This window comes from Xenopus tropicalis, chromosome 9 (genome assembly GCF_000004195.4).
Source record: "Xenopus tropicalis strain Nigerian chromosome 9, UCB_Xtro_10.0, whole genome shotgun sequence".
NCBI classification, from domain to species: domain Eukaryota; kingdom Metazoa; phylum Chordata; class Amphibia; order Anura; family Pipidae; genus Xenopus; species Xenopus tropicalis.
In genome coordinates, this window is record NC_030685.2 from 14,752,623 (window position 1) to 14,775,794 (window position 23,172).

Genomic DNA, 23,172 nt, shown 5'->3' on the forward strand with positions numbered 1-23,172 from the left:
CTCCAAGGGGACCCCAAATATTAGCCCACCTTAGTGCTGCAAGTAGCACAGTCCACACCCCTAATGTCCCATGGCCACACCCCAGTTATACATAACCCCACCCCTAAACCCCTTCCCTAATGTGACCTGTGAATCTCATCTTTTGCTATTAGGAGCCCCCATGATGGCAGCACCCCCTGTATATCCCTGACGGCAGCCCTGTTACAATACCTTGGTGAAACAAACTAATGGCTGCTAATACATTCAGTATATAGATAACATTTCCAATAGTGATGCAGAATAGGAACATAAAAGGTTATGGTATAGAGGAATGTCATTTTTAGCCAATGAAAAGCTTTTCCCCAAGCACTGACGAAGTCCTAGAAGTAGCAACTCGTTTGCATTCATTATCACAGTTAATACAGTTTAGATAAGGAGAATATTGCCCAGGCTCTTCAGTTCCATATCAATAGGCTTCAATGCACTTCCTCATCCGAGCCAAGGTCGGCCGCTCTCCCCCCCCCCCCCCCGAGTCCCTGCTGTACTGATTGTTCTGATATATACTCCCAGCAGAACCGAGAACTCCTAGGCCCCACAGTTAACTGAATATAAGCAACATTGCTTAGGCCAGGGGTCCCCAACCTTTCTTACTCGGGAGCCACAGTCAAATGTAAAAAGCCTTGGGGAGCAACACAAACACCATAACAGTTCATGGAGGAGCCAAATAAGGGCTGTGATTGGCTATTAGGCTGCCTCTATGCACCCTATCAGCTTACAGGGGCTTTATTTGGTAGGAAATCTTGTTTTTATTCAACCAAAACTTGCCCCCAAGTCAGGAATTCAAAAATAACTCCCTGGTTTGGGGGCACTGAGAGCAACATCCAAGGGGTTGGGGAGCAACATGGTGCCCCTGAGCCACTGGTTGGGGATCACTAAGGCTAATAGTAAATGGGGGGCCATTGTCATCAGTGTAACTGGGATTGAGGAGAAATGCCTGATATGAGCCCTGCCATCTCTTTAATTGGTGGTACAACAGTGCAGTTTCTAGCCAAAGACTACCGGTACCAGCAGAGCAATCACTGAGATGGTTGGCAAGTACAATCAGTCCATGGTTCATTACCCACTGGCTTGTACCCTACCAGGAGGCATGGGTAACGTCCTACATTGCAGTTCATTTCCTAGCAAGGAACCTGATCTCTTTAGGAAGCTGGCCCCGCCTCCAGTCACTGGAAACTGGTTGTTTGGAGAGGAACATCCCAGCTAACCAAAGGGGCTACACCAGGGACCCCCAACCTTTTATACCTGGATAAATGGAATAAGTGTTGGGGAGCAACACAAGCATGGAAATGGTTCCTGGGGGTGCAAATAAGAGCTATAATTGGCTATTTGGTAGCCCCTATGTGGCCTGGGAGCCTATAGAAGGCTCTGTTTGGCTTTACACTGGGTTTTATGCAACCAAAACTTGCCCTCAAGCCAGAAATTCAAAAATAAGCACCTACTTTGAGGCCCCTGGGAGCAACATCCAAGGGACTGGGGAGCAACATGTTGCTTACGAACCACTGGTTGGGGATCACTGGGCTCCACTAAAGGCCAGGTATGATAATGGGCACAGAAGGCAGAGGCACCGGCAGAACAAGATGGTATTCAGCTGCCTGGCTAAAGAGAATCTAGAATATCTGACCTGTAACACATCCCGTTGGGCATCTGGTAGACTTTCTTCCCAATTCCCAACTGTCTGTGGGAGGAGCTGTCCCTTTTATTAAAGATTCTCTGGAACATGTGGAATTATTTGTTTATTATCCCTTATGTTAATAATGTTGCTATATTTAGGCATTGCTCCTCATTCCCCCCAGTCTGTTTCCCACTGTTAGGCCCCCTATCACTGTCACACCACACAGTAGGGCCAGTTACCCTGCCTCTAGGTTGAATGTGGGAGGAAACCCATACTGAGATATAGTGAACCTCCTGGAGTTTTCAGGACTCTCCCAAATGCATGGTTTGGGTTTGGTCCAGATGTAATAGGATGTGGCCAAAAGCCTTACATATTTCATGGCCTATCTTCTGAGTACTTGGAGTAAACCTACACGGACACAGGGAGCACCTAAAAACGTCTTGCAGATAGTGCCAAGGGCAGAATTAGACATGGCCCCCCACTTCTGCAGTGCGGCAATGCAAACCATCATATACCTATTCATATACCTAGAAGAAGACCCCTCTATAAGCCTGAGCTTCCATAGGAGATCTCAAGGTAATACTGTCCTGTCTATCCTTAGTGGGACTGCCCTTAACTCTGTCCCTTCTCTGCCCCAGGGAAACAGCCATGATGCTGCAGAAAGGATCCTTAGAAAATTTGGGGTTGCAAATGTCAGTCTTAAAGGATCCGACGTTCTATGGGAGCTTCATTCCAGCTTGGAGCTTGGGGAAAGCCAATGTGGCTTTGTCTGTTGGTGCCTTCTGCTGGGTTTCCTCCACATATACTTGATTGTGCCTTTAGCACAGCACGGGCCGATTCTAGCTGGCGATATGGGTCCCTTAGGCCGATTTGGCAGCTAATTGGCCCGTGTATGGGCACTACCAACTGGCCTGCCCGATATCTGGCCTGAAATCGTCCAGATCTCGATCGGACAGGTTAAAAAATCTAGTTGGACTGACTTTTCCTATACCCGTCATTATAATCGAATTAACCTGAATTCTCCTGATACCCGTAGGTGGGGGGTATCGGGAGAAGATCCACTCGCTTGGGGACATCGCCAAGCGAGCGGATCTGGAGGTGTATGGGGACCTTAAGTTGACAAGCAAAGTTGAATCATTTGGCACAGAGATCATGGGGAATGAAGATCGTCATGCTTTGCCCCAATCTTTCCCCTACAGGAAGTTTAGACAAGGCCAAAGTTCTAGAGCAGTTAGCAGGGCTGCCATCAGTTATTATGTGACCCCACACTACTAAGTTAGCAGAGCCCTCCCCACCAAGGGGACCCAATCATTATCCCACCTTTCACCTTAGTGGTGGGCCCTGCCACAAGTAGTATGGTTCACACACCCCTTATTTTGGTTGGTACTTTGAGCTCTGAGCAGCTGATGGTACTTTGAACCTACGGGGAACGTTGCAATAGAGAGATGTTCTGGGTGTCTGAGCACCAACAAAGCGAGACCAAAGCAAGCGAGAGACAAACGTCCTGGGAGGCATTGCTTTCATGCATGATATATGTGCCAAATAGAGTTGCCAGGGCTACTTGGCCTTTACTGGCCCGGCCGTGGAGAACGTTACCTGATTCCAAATTTATTTTTAGGGAAGAAAGGTTCCATGACAAGATGGCGAGCCTAATGCCGGGGCAACATGGAAATACAGAATTTATACATCTACTGTCAATTATTTCTGTGTTATTGGCTCACCGTATCGTTATTATTATTGTTATTATTAACATTTATATATAAAGCGCCAACATATCCCGCAGCGCTGTACAATAAGTGGGTTTCATACATTGGACATACAGAGTAACATATAAAGCAATCAATAACCGATACAAGAGGAGAAGAGAGCCCTGCCCAAAAGAGCTTACAATCTACAAGGAGTAACATATAAAGCAATCAATAACCGATACAAGAGGGGAAGAGAGCCCTGCCCAAAAGAGCTTACACTCTACAAGGAGTAACATATAAAGCAATCAGTAACCGATACAAGAGGGGAAGAGGGTCCTGCCCAAAAGAGCTTACAATCTACAAGGAGTAACATATAAAGCAATCAATAACCGATACAAGAGGGGAAGAGGGTCCTGCCCAAAAGAGCTTACAATCTACAAGGAGTAACATATAAAGCAATCAATAACCGATACAAGAGGGGAAGAGGGTCCTGCCCAAAAGAGCTTACAATCTACAAGGAGTAACATATAAAGCAATCAATAACCGATACAAGAGGGGAAGAGAGCCCTGCCCAAAAGAGCTTACAATCTACAAGGAGTAACATATAAAGCAATCAATAACCGATACAAGAGGGGAAGAGGGTCCTGCCCAAAAGAGCTTACAATCTACAAGGAGTAACATATAAAGCAATCAATAACCGATACAAGAGGGGAAGAGAGCCCTGCCCAAAAGAGCTTACACTCTACAAGGAGTAACATATAAAGCAATCAGTAACCGATACAAGAGGGGAAGAGGGTCCTGCCCAAAAGAGCTTACAATCTACAAGGAGTAACATATAAAGCAATCAATAACCGATACAAGAGGGGAAGAGGGTCCTGCCCAAAAGAGCTTACAATCTACAAGGAGTAACATATAAAGCAATCAATAACCGATACAAGAGGGGAAGAGAGCCCTGCCCAAAAGAGCTTACAATCTACAAGGAGTAACATATAAAGCAATCAATAACCGATACAAGAGGGGAAGAGAGCCCTGCCCAAAAGAGCTTACAATCTACAAGGAGTAACATATAAAGCAATCAATAACCGATACAAGAGGGGAAGAGAGCCCTGCCCAAAAGAGCTTACAATCTACAAGGAGTAACATATAAAGCAATCAATAACCGATACAAGAGGGGAAGAGAGCCCTGCCCAAAAGAGCTTACAATCTACAAGGAGTAACATATAAAGCAATCAATAACCAATACAAGAGGGGAAGAGAGCCCTGCCCAAAAGAGCTTACAATCTACAAGGAGTAACATATAAAGCAATCAATAACCAATACAAGAGGTGAAGAGGGCCCTGCCCAAAAGAGCTTACAATCTACAAGGAGTAACATATAAAGCAATCAATAACCGATACAAGAGGTGAAGAGAACCCTGCCCAAAAGAGCTTACAATCTACAAGGAGTAACATATAAAGCAATCAATAACCGATACAGGAGGTGAAGAGAGCCCTGCCCAAAAGAGCTTACAATCTACAAGGAGTAACATATAAAGCAATCAATAACCGATACAGGAGGTGAAGAGAGCCCTGCCCAAAGAGCTTACAATCTACAAGGAGTAACATATACAGTAAAGCAATCAATAACCGATACAAGGGGTGAAGAGAGCCCTGCCCAAAAGAGCTTACAATCATCTCCTGGTATGTGGCCAAATCATGGAAAAAGCCACCAGTTGGGGCTTGTGTTTTTATTCTGAGGGGCCATAAATGATCCCAAAGCTCTACAATATATAGATTGTAAGCTCTACGGGGCAGGGACCTCCATTCTCTTGTGTCTTTGACTCTTAACTTGTTGCAACTGTATTTATTTGTATTTATTGCTATACTTTGTATTTATCTATTATTACCTTAATAACCCCCTGTTTGTATTATTCTATTCTACTGTACAGCGCCGGGTACATAAGTAGCACTTTATAAATAAAGATATATATACATACATAGCCAGCCATGTTAGCCAGCTTTACATAGACCTCCTTGAGTGAACCCGTTGGTTGGCCAAAGGCCGAAGAAGCTGCAGAGATCCTTTAGTTTGGCAAACTTGACAGAAGAGCTGACTATTTATTTTAAGCTATTAGCCGTTTGCCTTCTCTGACCAACCAGGTATAAATGTAAGATTGGCCATATTGAATACACTGTTCAGATCTCGGCCCATGTATGGTGACAGAATGGCAGATTCTGTTAATGCCTATAAGAGGGGCCTGGATGAGTTCTTGATCAATCAGAATATCCAAGGCTATTGTGATACTAATACCTACAGTTAGTACTAGTGGTTGTATATATAGTTTATGTATGTGAGTGTATAGATTGGTAGGTGTGGGTTGGGTGTGCTGGGTTTACTTGGATGGGTTGAACTTGATGGTCTTTTTTCAACTCTATGTAACTATGTAACTATGTAACTAAGAAGGGAAATGGATAATTTGTTATTACTTGCCCTTTAAACAAACACAGACAAAACAATGAAGCAAAATTGCTCTGTGTGTGAAATTCCAAGATTTCTGATGGGAATATCCCTCCGGACTTTGGCTCCTTTGATGGCTGCTATAAAACGGCAAAGTCCGACTTGTCTCTCAGTGTTTGTGAGCTTCCTGGTGTAAGGAGCACCTCGCAGCCGTACAATTACCCCCCCCCGTGCTGTCTGATGCCCCCTGACCCCAGAGGGGACACCCAAGGGGGCACATTGCAGTAATGGAGAGCAGTTCCAAGGCCCCGGGGTCCCTCTCTGGGATTCTGGAGAAGAGACGTCAGAACCTGGTGAGTAGGAATGGAAAGATAATCAACATCACTATGGCTTTTTGGGGGGAAGGGGGGTGCAGAAAGGCTCCACTTTGCTCAGCTCCACTCATAGTGCAGTGTAACACAATGATATTCAAACACAAAGTGCAGTTGGTCTTCTTTTTATAAATTATTTCACTTTTTGCTGCACAGTTTGGCATATCAACTGGTTGCTAGGGTCCCACTGTCCCTTAGCAACCAGGTAGCAGTTTGGAAGTCACGCCTGAATAGACAGATAAGCAATAACAAGCAGCATTCGCAATAAAAACATTTGCTGAGAATCAGGTTGTCGGTTGTCGGGGTCAGTGACCCCCATTCCATTAACAGCTGGAAAGAGAGACCGCATCGGCTCTTTGATGCGGTCCCCGAACCGACTGCGCCTATTACTGGCGTTCTAATTCGATCATTTGGCCCCAGGGAAAGTGCTAAGGGGAATATCTCTTCCTTGTCCCGCCCATGCAGAAATTCCATTGGAAAGTCTACAACTTTGTGCTGGAGGGGTCAGCGCTGTCCTATTACAAGCTCCGGGGGAACAATGAGAAAGAGGTGAGACGTGACTCTATGACTATGGTTGTATCACTGCCTGACAGAGATGGGATTGTGGGTTCAATTCCAGGCAGGGACCTGTCTAGAGGGAGACTGTTTGTTCTTCTTTAGTATTGTTTCCTTCTGCTGCATACAGGTAGGGTTGGCTCTAGGGTTGGTTTTCGTTAGGGCTGTCCGGGTCAAAACTGCCCAAATTAGGAATACTGGGCAGGACTCACTGAGTTTGAGGCAGCGATCAGCCAATCGATGATCACCATGTCATAGCCCCACCCCCTGTGACATCACTGGCTACCCCACCCATCCCCTGTGATGTCACTGTCCACCCCCTGCCCGGAGAAAGACAACGGCAGAGGTGCCAACCCTAATTGGCTCAAGTGTGTGGGCAACTGAGATAGGAACCTTAGATTGTAAGCTCTACTGGGGTAGGGACTAAAGGTGGCCATACACGGGCCGATTGTAGCTGCCGATATTGGTCCCTTAACCAATTCGGCAGCTTATCGGCCCGTGTAGGGGCAGCAACGACGGCCTGTCCGACCGACATCTGGCCTGAAATCGGGCAGATATCGATTGGGCAGGTTACAAGATTTAGCGGATCTGGGACCACATTGGCTCGTTGATGCGGTCCCCGAACCGACTGCCCCATTGCCGCCATTATAATTTGATTGTTTGGCCCCAGGGCCAAAGGATCTAATTAGCCTACATTTTCCCGATATCGCCACCCGTAGGTGGGAATATCGGGAGAAGATCTGCTCGCTTGGCGACATCACCAACGTGTATGGGCACCTTAAGGTACAAGCCCCCTGGAATACGCTGGTTCTGTATAAATGAAGGATAATAATGGCCTGTAAGAGTGTGTGAGGGATCCAAGCCTAATTCCGTAGAATAATTGGGATATTAGTTAGTGTAGGGAGTAAGGATTGCAATAGAGAAGTGCAGTCCCTATAATATGCCATTGTATCTCCGAGAGCCAATTCCACCTCCACTGAAATCAATGTATATTACAGGCATGTTGCCAAGAAATATATGTCTTTTTTTAGTTTGCATTGGATTTTCATTCCTTCCTCCACTGGCCGGCACTTCCCTGAGCCCTGCTGAGTTATAATCCTTTAGCAGCCAGGGGAATGCAAGCAATGAAACGAGCCAGAGCGTGACTTGATACAAAGATACACAGGGCCCATCCAGCACAGCGGGAGGTGTAGGAAAAGCAATGTACAATGATGCTTTGCAACAGGGACCCCCCCCCCCTATACACATACACATTGGTGGTGCAATGAGGCCTGAAGACTGGAGATGACAATCAACCATATTGTTCTGTCAGCCTCCATCCAATCATATTGTCGTTTCAAATAACCTCCCATCTGTTTCCTCTAGGGGGAGCTGTGGGGCACAATCGAACTGCGAGATGTAAGTAGCCGTGCCAATGCAATGAGTTACAGATATTTCTATGGCCCAAGTAGTCGATTGTATTACATTACATTACATTAACATTTATTTATAAAGCGCCAACATATTCCGCAGCGCTGTACAATAAGTGGGTTACATACATTGGACATACAGAGTAACATATAAAGCAATCAATAACCGATACAAGAGGTGAAGAGGGCCCTGCCCAAAAGAGCTTACACTCTACAAGGAGTAACATATAAAGCAATCAATAACCGATACAAGAGGGGAAGAGAGCCCTGCCCAAAAGAGCTTACAATCTATAAGGAGTAACATATAAAGCAATCAATAACCGATACAAGAGGTGAAGAGAGCCCTGCCCAAAAGAGCTTACACTCTACAAGGAGTAACATATAAAGCAATCAATAACCGATACAAGAGGGGAAGAGAGCCCTGCCCAAAAGAGCTTACAATTGTATTGGTCAATAACAGTTCCGTGTCCGTGTACAGGTGCAGTGCTTGAACTCCACTGATGCCATTGGTCATCGTTATCCAATAGAAGTGACCCTGAGGAGCGGGAAGGTCATATTGCTGGTATGCACTGTATATATGTATGTATGTATATCTTTATTTATAAAGTGCTACTTATGTACGCAGCGCTGTACAGTAGAATACATTAATACAAACAGGGGGTTATTAAGATAATAATAGATAAATACACAGTATAGCAATAAACAGGGTCAGACTGGGCCGCCGGGACACCGTAAAAAACCCCAGTGGGCCCCGGCTCTAGGGGTCCCCGGCAGCCCAGACCTGACCCTTGCCGGCGCTCCTCCTCCCGAATGCTCCTCCCCTGATGCGTCAAATTTATGTGCTTGGGGGAGGACGTCGGGTGGGGGCCCTGCAAGGGGGGAGAGGGGGGCCCCTACGGGGGGGGGTTAGAGGACGCACCCAGCTGAGTGCCCTTGGGACGGGAGCCTCGGTGGGCCCTTCACACCCCAGTCCAACCCTGACAATAAATACAGATAAATCCAAGATTAACACAGTTGCAAGTTAAGAGTCAAAGACACAAGAGGATGGAGGTCCCTACCCCGTAGAGCTTACAATCTATACCTGTAGACTGTTTATAAACCCACCCAGTGGCAGTGGGGTATAGCACGCAGGCCCGGACTGGCAATCTGTGGATTCTGGCAAACGTCGGAGATGCCCTAAACCGGGGGTCCCCAATGTTTTTGTTACCTGTGAGACAAATTCTCTCCAACAAAAGTATGCAAAAAGGTGCCGAATAAGGGCTGTGATTGGCTACTGGTAGCCCTTATGTGGACTGGCAGCATAAAGGAGGCTCTGTTGGGCAGTACTCATTGTTCTTATACAACTAAAATTTGCCTTCAAGCAAGAAATTCAAAAATAAGCCCCTACTTTGAGGCCACTGGGGGCAACATCCAATGGGTTGGGTAGCAACATGTTCCTCACGAGTCATTGGTTGAGATCACTGCATAGACAGTCACTATTTATTGGGCATGATGGGGGCATATTTTGAATCTCAGTCTGGACCTGGTAGCGTGTACCAATAATGAGCCCCCCTCCCAGCCCAATATATAGTGACCGTCTATGCAGGGATCCCCAGCCAATTGTCTATGGCATTATCAGCAGCCCCCCTGGCCAGTCTGGTTTGTAAGGGTTAAAACTGAGCCAATCGTTTCAATACTAACTAAACCTAAGACTCATCGTTGCCTCTCAGGCCGTGGGTCGATTTGGAGATCAGTTTGAATTGATCCCCGGTGATAGTGTCGGTGATTTGTGGTGCAGCTTCACGTGCAACATCTCTTATCCCTTCAGTGGAAAACGTTCCTTATAAAGAACCGCTGCACATTCAGAATTGCATTTTCTCAATGGATTTGTTAAATTAAGAGATAGATAAGTGTCCTTTTATTTTCTATTTGCTTTATTCTCCCAGGCTTCTGTAACTGTATAACCCACCCTGTCTGCAGTCGTAGTCTTGTCTGAGCAGCTATTGTCTGCTCTTTAACGTGTAGCCAGAATGGGCCATAGACCGGGCCTTTGGACAATTCTGCAGCTAATCTGCCCGTGTATGGGCACTACCGACGGGCCTGCCCGACCGATATCTGGCCTGAAATCGGGCAGATATCGTTCGGGCAGATTAAAGAATCTAGTCTGATCAGGGAACGCATCGGTTCGTTGATGTGGTCCCCGGATCGACTTTGGATTCTCCCGATATCGCCCACCCGTAGGTGGGGATATCGGGAGAAGATCCGCTCGCTTGGCGACATCGCCAAGCGAGCAGATCGGCCCTTGTATGGGAACCTTTAGCAGTCCTAGGTGAGTAACCTGTCATATGGGAGTAACCAGTTCTAGGGGAGTAACCAGTCCTTGGGGAGTAACCAGCCCTAGGGGAGTAACCAGTCCTAGGGGAGTAACCAGTCCTAGGGGATTAACCAGCCCTGGGGGAGTAACCAGTCCTGGGGGAGTAACCAGTCCTGGGGGAGTAACCAGTCCTGGGGGAATAACCAGTCCTAGGGGAGTAACCAGTCCTGGGGGAGTAACCAGCCATAGGGGAGTAACCAGTCCTAGGGAAGTAACCAGCCCTAGGGGAATAACCAGTCCTGGGGGAGTAACCAGTCCTGGGGGAGTAACCAGTCCTAGGGGAGTAACCAGTCCTGGGGGAGTAACCAGTCCTGGGGGAATAACCAGTCCTAGGGGAGTAACCAGTCCTGGGGGAGTAACCAGTCCTAGGGGAGTAACCAGTCCTGGGGGATAACCAGTCCTGGGGAGTAAACCAGTCCTAGGGGAGTAACCAGTCCTGGGGGAGTAACCAGCCCTAGGGAGTAACCAGCCCTAGGGTAGTAACCAGCCTAGGGGGTAACCAGTCTAGGGGAGTAACCAGTCCTGGGGGAGTAACCAGTCCTGGGGTAACCAGTCCTAGGGGAAGTAACCAGTCCTGGGGAGTAACCAGTCCTAGGGAGTAACCAGCCCTAGGGGAGTAACCAGTCCTTGGGGAGTAACCAGTCCTGGGGGAGTAACCAGTCCTAGGGGAGTAACCAGTCCTGGGGAGTAATCAGTCCTGGGGGAGTAACCAGTCCTAGGGGAGTAACCAGTCCTAGGGGAGTAACCAGTCCTGGGGGAGTAACCAGTCCTAGGGGAGTAACCAGTCCTGGGGGAGTAACCAGTCCTGGGGGAGTAACCAGTCCTAGGGGAGTAACCAGTCCTAGGGGAGTAACCAGTCCTTGGGGAGTAACCAGTCCTGGGGGAGTAACCAGTCCTAGGGGAGTAACCAGTCCTTGGGGAGTAACCAGTCCTGGGGGAGTAACTAGTCCTATGGCAGTAAAAAGTCCTTGGGGAGTAACCAGTCATAGGGGAGTAACCACTCCTTGGGGAGTAACCAGTCCTAGGGGAGTAACTAGTCCTGGGGGAGTAACCAGTCCTGGGGGAGTAACCAGTCCTGGGGCAGTAACCAGTCCTGGGGGAGTAACCAGTCCTGGGGGAGTAACCAGTCCTAGGGGAGTAACCAGCCCTAGAGGAGTAACCAGTCCTAGGGGAGTAACCAGTCCTGGGGCAGTAACCAGTCCTAGGGGAGTAACCAGTGCTAGGGGAGTAACCAATCACAAAGAGAAGTCATGGGAAGTCTTCTCAACAAGGACATCTCCCTGAGGTTCCTTATATCCTACAGAGCCCTACCTACTGTATTAGCCTAGGTATCCCTACTAGAGTGGCCCTATAAAGTCAAACTAGAAGACCATGGGTCTGATGTGCCCCTAGTAGTTCAATAGTCGCTAGAATGTCACAGACCTTTGTGCTTTATGTCATCATTTTCTCATCATTTTCGTCATCATCAACTATGTTGCCCCCTTTTGCCAATTCCAATGTGTTGCCATTTGGATCCATGACCCGTACCCATGGCTTGTACCTAATACAGATATGTTTCGTTCTTTCTACTTCCAGTCTGCAGATTGCAACATGGAGAGGATGAAGTGGCTTCAGGCCTTGCAGGACAAGATGATGGAACTGAGAAGGTTGTATTTAACAGATGTGCGGCCTATTTCAATAGCAACTTCTATGCCATGGTGTACCCTGTAAGCGTCAGTAGGGCGTCCTACTGCCCGATAGACTCTTCCTGTTGTTGGAGCTAAACAAAAAGTACCCATAATGGGAAATAAGGAGAGTTCCTGTTCCCTCCACTAGGGGCTATCTCTTCACTATATCATGCAACTGCTGTATTTGCTTTGTGGCCTATCCCCATTGGGTCATTCATTGACTTATTTTGTCCCTGTGCAGCCGGCGCTCATCCGATACCCCTGTTGTGCGGGAGAGGCCAGGAGAATATAGTCGTGGGATCTGTGATTGGATGACTCAGGTAAAAATGATGGCGTTGCAGTCTATCACGATGCGTCTTCTGGACCTACTGGGGGTGCAACATGGACATTAAGAACATTGCAATATGAAATGGTCCAATCCATAATACACATGAGTTAAATACATTTTTCACTGGGATTCATAGGCCTTCAGCCACCCTACTGTTGCTAGGGTGTTACCAGGTGCGATCGGGGACCGCATAAACTTTTCCTATGCCCGTTGTTATAAATCGATCGTTTGGCCCCAGGGCCAAACAATCGAATTAGCCTGGATTCTCCAGATATCGCCCACCCGTAGGTGGGGATATTGGGAGAAGATCTGCTCGCTTGGTGACCTCGCCAAGCGAGCGGATCTGAAGGTGTATGGGCACCTTCAGAATTGGCAGACAGATCCAGAAGTAAACAGAGCGTCACACACTTAACACCACCACAAACTGTTTGGGGGCTTAGTAGAACAGGAGATGAACAATATCAGGGGCCAATGGAAAATGGAATGTTGGGTTGAGCAAAAGTGATGTCACCAGGGTGATGTCATTATCCAAATATGAGTTCATAAGAAGTATTTTCAGATCGTTTTTTGATCCCTCTCCTTCTTTTCTAGTCCAATCCCAGTGACACATCTGGAATCACAGGGGGCAAAGAAGGTATGTGCCTCAATAATAAATATATGTGATATCTGTCAATTGCATTGCGTTTGTGTGAGGTTATTGTGAACATAGAACTCTACTTTCCTATATGAGGTATTATCCCTACCAAGATTAAATATATATTAGACCTTGATGGTGGTCCTTAGATGGACATACAACATCTGTATATACAGAGAAGGAGAGTTCTATACATTGGAAGTTGTGCTCCCATACTATACAACTTATTTAAGGTAAAGGGTACCCTACATCGTGAGTGTCAACCGAGGAATCTTCTTCTATACACCAGGTGACATTGCTGATCTGGACTCATTCATTGATCAGACATTCGATGGGATCACATTCAATCGGCAGTCAAAGTTTATAAAGAAAGAAGCCAACGGAGAGCAGCGAGATCCAGGTGAGTCGTGTTCTGTGCTGGTTGGGAGATCCCTTGCTTTGAATCTCAGATGATCCCATTGGTGGGCTTCCATAGGCTTTTTAAGACCTCTTTTTATCATAGTCTGGCCACCGAACATGGATAAATAGCCCATTAAATGAAGAACATTGGACAGTAGTACTTCCTAATGGATAGGGTGTCACCCTGGGAAGGTGTGGGTCCTTCTGCTGCTTTATATGCAGGGAGTGGGGGAGTGGGGGTCGATGGACTTTACACGTTATGCGTATACCCAATAGCTGAGAAAGGGGCTACAGTCGAGTAAGGAGAGTAGACTTGATGGAGGATAAAGAAGCAGAAAATGGTGGAGGAGCAACGGTTGGAAACCACCACCAAATGTACAGGAAAACCCAACCTTTATGGAGAAGCCTAGAACCAACATCTGCTCCATTCTTTCCCTTTCTCAGGAAACACAACCTGAAGGTGCCGGCGAATGGAGGGAAATAGAAGCAGGTGGGTTTCGGTTGATATTATTCCATCCTTCTCCCTATATCTTACCATTGACCAGTCAGTGTTCAACCTCTTGTCCTCAGCGAAACATCTTGGCAACAAAGTAACTGTGGGAGGTTCTGCTGCACACTATTATATTGGACTGATAATTCATCTTTGAGCTCCAACTTACTTTTCATCAGTTTTTTTTATTGATACCCATTAAAACCATAGTTTTCCAGTTTTGTTCCCATAATTCTGACTCCCAATGGGTTGAAAATTTGGTTGGTTCAATCGTTTCCATCATTATGTCTCACAGTTGGTGAATAATATTTTATTATTTTACTTTTTTAATTCTCATCATCCTATTGGCTCTTACTTTTTATAATTCCATCTCCTCCATTGATACCATAGTTGATCCACTGTTAATTCCATTATTTCGACTCACATTGGCCCTGCTTTCTTTCCATCATTCTTGCATTCAGTTGGTTCAGCTTTCTATTGTTCTATCTCCTGTTGGTCCAGTTTTCTTTTTCATCATTTTCTCTCCCAGTCGGTACAACTTTCTATCATTCCGTCTCCCAGTCGGTACAACTTTCTATCATTCCGTCTCCCAGTCGGTACAACTTTCTATCATTCCGTCTCCCAGTCGGTACAACTTTCTATTATTCCGTCTCCCAGTCGGTACAACTTTCTATTATTCCGTCTCCCAGTCGGTACAACTTTCTATCATTCCTTCTCCCAGTCGGTACAACTTTCTATCATTCCGTCTCACAGTCGGTTTACAACTTTCTATCATTCCGTCTCCCAGTCGGTACAACTTTCTATCATTCCGTCTCCCAGTCGGTACAACTTTCTATCATTCCGTCTCCCAGTCGGTACAACTTTCTATCATTCCGTCTCCCAGTCGGTACAACTTTCTATCATTCCGTCTCCCAGTCGGTACAACTTTCTATCATTCCGTCTCCCAGTCGGTACAACTTTCTATCATTCCGTCTCCCAGTCGGTACAACTTTCTATCATTCCGTCTCCCATCGGTACAACTTTCTATCATTCCGTCTCCCAGTCGGTACGAACTTTCTATCATTCCGTCTCCCAGTCGGTACAACTTTCTATCATTCCGTCTCCCAGTCGGTACAACTTTCTATCATTCCGTCTCCCAGTCGGTACAACTTTCTATCATTCCGTCTCCCAGTTGGTACAACTTTCTATCATTCCGTCTCCCAGTCGGTACAACTTTCTATCATTCCGTCTCACAGTCGGTACAACTTTCTATCATTCCGTCTCCCAGTTGGTACAACTTTCTTTCCATTATTCCATTGGTCTGTGACTCATGTGGATGCTTGTGGCTCACTCAGTGCTTATTGTTATATTACATTGCTTATCCCATCATCCTTTTACCCACTGCCTGATCCTTCTCTTCATTATTAACCCTTTCATTGTATCCCTGTAACGCTTTATCCTTGTCCAGCCATACTCCAGGCTACTAACACCTCCTTGTGTCTAACAGACGGACGAGCTCCTACACTGAGCGCTTTTGGAGAATATTCCATCTCCCATTTCTCACCAATTAACCTGTGCCTAACGAGGCCGCCAATGAGACAATGGCCCCCGCCAGTACAATGCTCGCCAGCTCTGTGAAGGACAAACACGCTGCCTCGCTGATACTTCACTTGCAAGAGAAAAACCGCCACAGATACAGACATAGTTACCATGGAAACCGCACTTGTGTACAGTTTTGCTTTTAATATTTCTGTTTGAACTGCTGCACAGAGCCTCGCTGCTCCCTCTCCCGCGTTATTCATTCCCCCATATAAACGTTAATGTGGTGACAGGGCGGGAGCTGTGTATGGGCTCATACAATGGCCGCTACATTCTATCATTAGGCGCTCGGTCATTTTACCATGAGATTTTTTTTTAACCCTTTACTCTATTGACTGTCATGTGACAACAGAAAAATTGTTCAAAAGATTTAATAAAACTGAGTTTGAATGAGATTTTTGGGATTTTTTTGTGACTTTTCGGGTATTGTTTATCTGCAGCTTCAAACACCCACAGCACAGTTCTGCTGCCCTACTGCCCCACATTACCCTGCTGTTACCCTGTAGACCTACTGCCCCACATTACCCTGCTGTTACCCTGTAGCCCTACTGCCCCACCTTACCCTGCTGTTACCCTGTAGCCCTACTGCCCCACATTACCCTGCTGTTACCCTGTTAGCCCTACTGCCCCCACATTTCCCTGCTGTTACCCTGTAGCCCTACTGCCCCACATTACCCTGCTGTTACCCTGTAGCCCTACTGCCCCCCAACATTACCTGCTGTTACCCTGTAGCCCTACTGCCCCACATTACCCTGCTGTTACCCTGTAGCCCTACTGCCCCCACATTACCCTGCTGTTACCCTGTAGCCCTACTGCCCCACATTACCCTGCTGTTACCCTGTAGCCCTACTGCCCCCACATTACCCTGCTGTTACCCTGTAGCCCTACTGCCCCACCTTACCCTGCTGTTACCCTGTAGCCCTACTGCCCCACATTACCCTGCTGTTACCCTGTAGCCCTACTGCCCCCACATTACCCTGCTGTTACCCTGTAGCCCTACTGCCCCACCTTACCCTGCTGTCACCTTCCTACCTTAGTGTAAACACTCCCACTGCTGTCTCCAACTTATTCTACTGTCTCTATCTAGCCCTACTGTCTGTATCTAGCCCTACTGTCTGTATCTAGCCCTACTGTCTGTATCTAGCCCTACTGTCTGTATCTAGCCCTACTGTCTGTATCTAGCCCTACTGTCTGTATCTAGCCCTACTGTCTGTATCTAGCCCTACTGTCTGTATCTAGCCCTACTGTCTGTATCTAGCCCTACTGTCTGTATCTAGCCCTACTGTCTGTATCTAGCCCTACTGTCTGTATCTAGCCCTACTGTCTGTATCTAGCCCTACTGTCTGTATCTAGCCCTACTGTCTGTATCTAGCCCTACTGTCTGTATCTAGCCCTACTGTCTCTATCTAGCCCTACTGTCTGTATCTAGCCCTACTGTCTGTATCTAGCCCTACTGTCTGTATCTAGCCCTACTGTCTCTATCTAGCCCTACTGTCTCTATCTAGCCCTACTGTCTGTATCTAGCCCTACTGTCTGTATCTAGCCCTACTGTCTGTATCTAGCCCTACTGTCTGTATCTAGCCCTACTGTCTGTAATCTAGCCCTACTGTCTGTATCTAGCCCTACTGTCTGTATCTAGCCCTACTGTCTGTATCTAGCCCTACTGTCTGTATCTAGCCCTACTGTCTGTATCTAGCCCTACTGTCTGTATCTAGCCCTACTGTCTCTATCTAGCCCTACTGTCTGTATCTAGCCCTACTGTCTATATCTAGCCCTACTGTCTGTATCTAGCCCTACTGTCTGTATCTAGCCCTACTGTCTCTATCTAGCCCTACTGTCTGTATCTAGCCCTACTGTCTCTATCTAGCCCTACTGTCTGTATCTAGCCCTACTGTCTGTATCTAGCCCTACTGTCTGTATCTAGCCCTACTGTCTGTATCTAGCCCTACTGTCTGTATCTAGCCCTACTGTCTGTATCTAGCCCTACTGTCTCTATCTAGCCCTACTGTCTGTATCTAGCCCTACTGTCTCTATCTAGCCCTACTGTCTGTATCTAGCCCTACTGTCTCTATCTAGCCCTACTGTCTGTATCTAGCCCTACTGTCTGTATCTAGCCCTACTGTCTCTATCTAGCCCTACTGTCTCTATCTAGCCCTACTGTCTGTATCTAGCCCTACTGTCTGTATCTAGCCCTACTGTCTGTATCTAGCCCTACTGTCTGTATCTAGCCCTACTGTCTCTATCTAGCCCTACTGTCTGTATCTAGCCCTACTGTCTGTATCTAGCCCTACTGTCTCTATCTAGCCCTACTGTCTCTATCTAGCCCTACTGTCTCTATCTAGCCCTACTGTCTGTATCTAGCCCTACTGTCTGTATCTAGCCCTACTGTTCTGTATCTAGCCCTACTGTCTGTATCTAGCCCTACTGTCTGTATCTAGCCCTACTGTCTGTATCTAGCCCTACTGTCTGTATCTAGCCCTACTGTCTGTATCTAGCCCTACTGTCTGTATCTAGCCCTACTGTCTGTATCTAGCCCTACTGTCTCTATCTAGCCCTACTGTCGTATCTAGCCCTACTGTCTGTATCTAGCCCTACTGTCTCTATCTAGCCCTACTGTCTGTATCTAGCCCTACTGTCTCTATCTAGCCCTACTGTCTGTATCTAGCCCTACTGTCTGTATCTAGCCCTACTGTCTCTATCTAGCCCTACTGTCTCTATCTAGCCCTACTGTCTGTATCTAGCCCTACTGTCTCTATCTAGCCCTACTGTCTGTATCTAGCCCTACTGTCTGTATCTAGCCCTACTGTCTGTATCTAGCCCTACTGTCTGTATCTAGCCCTACTGTCTGTATCTAGCCCTACTGTCTCTATCTAGCCCTACTGTCTGTATCTAGCCCTACTGTCTGTATCTAGCCCTACTGTCTCTATCTAGCCCTACTGTCTCTATCTAGCCCTACTGTCTGTATCTAGCCCTACTGTCTGTATCTAGCCCTACTGTCTGTATCTAGCCCTACTGTCTCTATCTAGCCCTACTGTCTCTATCTAGCCCTACTGTCTGTATCTAGCCCTACTGTCTGTATCTAGCCCTACTGTCTGTATCTAGCCCTACTGTCTGTATCTAGCCCTACTGTCTGTATCTAGCCCTACTGTCTGTATCTAGCCCTACTGTCTGTATCTAGCCCTACTGTCTGTATCTAGCCCTACTGTCTGTATCTAGCCCTACTGTCTGTATCTAGCCCTACTGTCTGTATCTAGCCCTACTGTCTCTATCTAGCCCTACTGTCTGTATCTAGCCCTACTGTCTATATCTAGCCCTACTGTCTGTATCTAGCCCTACTGTCTGTATCTAGCCCTACTGTCTCTATCTAGCCCTACTGTCTGTATCTAGCCCTACTGTCTCTATCTAGCCCTACTGTCTGTATCTAGCCCTACTGTCTGTATCTAGCCCTACTGTCTGTATCTAGCCCTACTGTCTGTATCTAGCCCTACTGTCTGTATCTAGCCCTACTGTCTGTATCTAGCCCTACTGTCTCTATCTAGCCCTACTGTCTGTATCTAGCCCTACTGTCTCTATCTAGCCCTACTGTCTGTATCTAGCCCTACTGTCTCTATCTAGCCCTACTGTCTGTATCTAGCCCTACTGTCTGTATCTAGCCCTACTGTCTCTATCTAGCCCTACTGTCTCTATCTAGCCCTACTGTCTGTATCTAGCCCTACTGTCTGTATCTAGCCCTACTGTCTGTATCTAGCCCTACTGTCTGTATCTAGCCCTACTGTCTCTATCTAGCCCTACTGTCTGTATCTAGCCCTACTGTCTGTATCTAGCCCTACTGTCTCTATCTAGCCCTACTGTCTCTATCTAGCCCTACTGTCTCTATCTAGCCCTACTGTCGTATCTAGCCCTACTGTCTGTATCTAGCCCTACTGTCTGTATCTAGCCCTACTGTCTGTATCTAGCCCTACTGTCTGTATCTAGCCCTACTGTCTGTATCTAGCCCTACTGTCTGTATCTAGCCCTACTGTCTGTATCTAGCCCTACTGTCTGTATCTAGCCCTACTGTCTGTATCTAGCCCTACTGTCTTCTATCTAGCCCTACTGTCTGTATCTAGCCCTACTGTCTGTATCTAGCCCTACTGTCTCTATCTAGCCCTACTGTCTGTATCTAGCCCTACTGTCTGTATCTAGCCCTACTGTCTCTATCTAGCCCTACTGTCTCTATCTAGCCCTACTGTCTGTATCTAGCCCTACTGTCTCTATCTAGCCCTACTGTCTGTATCTAGCCCTACTGTCTGTATCTAGCCCTACTGTCTCTATCTAGCCCTACTGTCTCTATCTAGCCCTACTGTCTGTATCTAGCCCTACTGTCTCTATCTAGCCCTACTGTCTGTATCTAGCCTACTGTCTGTATCTAGCCCTACTGTCTGTATCTAGCCCTACTGTCTGTATCTAGCCCTACTGTCTGTATCTAGCCCTACTGTCTCTATCTAGCCCTACTGTCTGTATCTAGCCCTACTGTCTGTATCTAGCCCTACTGTCTCTATCTAGCCCTACTGTCTCTATCTAGCCCTACTGTCTGTATCTAGCCCTACTGTCTCTATCTAGCCCTACTGTCTGTATCTAGCCCTACTGTCTGTATCTAGCCCTACTGTCTCTATCTAGCCCTACTGTCTCTATCTAGCCCTACTGTCTGTATCTAGCCCTACTGTCTCTATCTAGCCCTACTGTCTGTATCTAGCCCTACTGTCTGTATCTAGCCCTACTGTCTGTATCTAGCCCTACTGTCTGTATCTAGCCCTACTGTCTGTATCTAGCCCTACTGTCTGTATCTAGCCCTACTGTCTGTATCTAGCCCTACTGTCTGTATCTAGCCCTACTGTCTGTATCTAGCCCTACTGTCTGTATCTAGCCCTACTGTCTGTATCTAGCCCTACTGTCTGTATCTAGCCCTACTGTCTGTATCTAGCCCTACTGTCTGTATCTAGCCCTACTGTCTGTATCTAGCCCTACTGTCTGTATCTAGCCCTACTGTCTCTATCTAGCCCTACTGTCTGTATCTAGCCCTACTGTCTGTATCTAGCCCTACTGTCTGTATCTAGCCCTACTGTCTCTATCTAGCCCTACTGTCTGTATCTAGCCCTACTGTCTGTATCTAGCCCTACTGTCTGTATCTAGCCCTACTGTCTCTATCTAGCCCTACTGTCTCTATCTAGCCCTCTGTCTGTATCTAGCCCTACTGTCTGTATCTAGCCCTACTGTCTCTATCTAGCCCTACTGTCTCTATCTAGCCCTACTGTCTGTATCTAGCCCTACTGTCTGTATCTAGCCCTACTGTCTGTATCTAGCCCTACTGTCTCTATCTAGCCCTACTGTCTCTATCTAGCCCTACTGTCTGTATCTAGCCCTACTGTCTGTATCTAGCCCTACTGTCTCTATCTAGCCCTACTGTCTCTATCTAGCCCTACTGTCTGTATCTAGCCCTACTGTCTGTATCTAGCCCTACTGTCTCTATCTAGCCCTACTGTCTCTATCTAGCCCTACTGTCTGTATCTAGCCCTACTGTCTCTATCTAGCCCTACTGTCTGTATCTAGCCCTACTGTCTCTATCTAGCCCTACTGTCTGTATCTAGCCCTACTGTCTGTATCTAGGCCCTACTGTCTGTATCTAGCCCTACTGTCTGTATCTAGCCCTACTGTCTGTATCTAGCCCTACTGTCTGTATCTAGCCCTACTGTCTCTATCTAGCCCTACTGTCTCTATCTAGCCCTACTGTCTGTATCTAGCCCTACTGTCTCTATCTAGCCCTACTGTCTCTATCTAGCCCTACTGTCTCTATCTAGCCCTACTGTCTGTATCTAGCCCTACTGTCTGTATCTAGCCCTACTGTCTGTATCTAGCCCTACTGTCTGTATCTAGCCCTACTGTCTCTATCTAGCCCTACTGTCTGTATCTAGCCCTACTGTCTGTATCTAGCCCTACTGTCTGTATCTAGCCCTACTGTCTCTATCTAGCCCTACTGTCTGTATCTAGCCCTACTGTCTGTATCTAGCCCTACTGTCTGTATCTAGCCCTACTGTCTGTATCTAGCCCTACTGTCTGTATCTAGCCCTACTGTCTGTATCTAGCCCTACTGTCTGTATCTAGCCCTACTGTCTGTATCTAGCCCTACTGTCTCTATCTAGCCCTACTGTCTGTATCTAGCCCTACTGTCTGTATCTAGCCCTACTGTCTGTATCTAGCCCTACTGTCTGTATCTAGCCCTACTGTCTGTATCTAGCCCTACTGTCTGTATCTAGCCCTACTGTCTCTATCTAGCCCTACTGTCTGTATCTAGCCCTACTGTCTGTATCTAGCCCTACTGTCTCTATCTAGCCCTACTGTCTGTATCTAGCCCTACTGTCTGTATCTAGCCCTACTGTCTGTATCTAGCCCTTACTGTCTGTATCTAGCCCTACTGTCTGTATCTAGCCCTACTGTCTGTATCTAGCCCTACTGTCTGTATCTAGCCCTACTGTCTGTATCTAGCCCTACTGTCTCTATCTAGCCCTACTGTCTGTATCTAGCCCTACTGTCTGTATCTAGCCCTACTGTCTGTATCTAGCCCTACTGTCTGTATCTAGCCCTACTGTCTGTATCTAGCCCTACTGTCTCTATCTAGCCCTACTGTCTGTATCTAGCCCTACTGTCTCTATCTAGCCCTACTGTCTGTATCTAGCCCTACTGTCTGTATCTAGCCCTACTGTCTGTATCTAGCCCTACTGTCTGTATCTAGCCCTACTGTCTGTATCTAGCCCTACTGTCTGTATCTAGCCCTACTGTCTCTATCTAGCCCTACTGTCTCTATCTAGCCCTATTGTCTGTATCTAGCCCTACTGTCTCTATCTAGCCCTACTGTCTGTATCTAGCCCTACTGTCTCTATCTAGCCCTACTGTCTCTATCTAGCCCTACTGTCTCTATCTAGCCCTACTGTCTGTATCTAGCCCTACTGTCTGTATCTAGCCCTACTGTCTGTATCTAGCCCTACTGTCTCTATCTAGCCCTACTGTCTGTATCTAGCCCTACTGTCTCTATCTAGCCCTACTGTCTGTATCTAGCCCTACTGTCTCTATCTAGCCCTACTGTCTGTATCTAGCCCTACTGTCTCTATCTAGCCCTACTGTCTGTATCTAGCCCTTAAAACTGTCTCTATCTAGCCCTACTGGTTCTCTATCTAGCCCTACTGTCTCTATCTAGCCCTACTGTCTGTATCTAGCCCTACTGTCTGTATCTAGCCCTACTGTCTGTATCTAGCCCTACTGTCTCTATCTAGCCCTACTGTCTGTATCTAGCCCTACTGTCTCTATCTAGCCCTACTGTCTCTATCTAGCCCTACTGTCTGTATCTAGCCCTACTGTCTCTATCTAGCCCTACTGTCTCTATCTAGCCCTACTGTCTGTATCTAGCCCTACTGTCTCTATCTAGCCCTACTGTCTGTATCTAGCCCTACTGTCTGTATCTAGCCCTACTGTCTGTATCTAGCCCTACTGTCTGTATCTAGCCCTACTGTCTGTATCTAGCCCTACTGTCTGTATCTAGCCCTACTGTCTGTATCTAGCCCTACTGTCTGTATCTAGCC

General features: G+C 47.0%; 1 protein-coding gene across 2 annotated transcripts; it reads left to right on the forward strand.

The window, feature by feature from the left end:
- Positions 1-5,940: 5,940 nt before the first annotated feature.
- On the forward strand, positions 5,941-15,954 carry LOC100488701. Of its 2 annotated transcripts, none has more exons than XM_031893635.1 (10): positions 5,941-6,128; positions 6,612-6,695; positions 8,067-8,099; positions 8,589-8,672; positions 12,039-12,109; positions 12,372-12,450; positions 13,050-13,092; positions 13,382-13,492; positions 13,936-13,981; positions 15,429-15,954. In XM_031893635.1, exons 1-9 carry the CDS (start codon positions 6,063-6,065, stop codon positions 13,947-13,949), a joined length of 585 nt encoding a protein of 194 aa, XP_031749495.1. In that variant the 5' UTR covers positions 5,941-6,062; the 3' UTR covers positions 13,950-13,981; positions 15,429-15,954. The 2 variants fall into 2 exon arrangements, with proteins under 2 accessions (XP_031749495.1, XP_002943551.3); XM_002943505.3 differs by having other exon boundaries at positions 5,942-6,128; positions 15,468-15,954.
- Positions 15,955-23,172: the final 7,218 nt, after the last annotated feature.

What these genes read in the sequence shown, in the direction of transcription:
- LOC100488701 (XM_031893635.1), top strand. Translation starts at nt 6,063, where the DNA reads ATGGAGAGCAGTTCCAAGGCCCCGGGGTCCCTCTCTGGGATTCTGGAG. An exon ending in AGAAGAGACGTCAGAACCTG is followed by an intron (nt 6,129 to 6,611) that starts GTGAGTAGGAAT and finishes CCGCCCATGCAG; the next exon opens with AAATTCCATTGGAAAGTCTA. An exon ending in GGGGGAACAATGAGAAAGAG is followed by an intron (nt 6,696 to 8,066) that starts GTGAGACGTGAC and finishes TGTTTCCTCTAG; the next exon opens with GGGGAGCTGTGGGGCACAAT.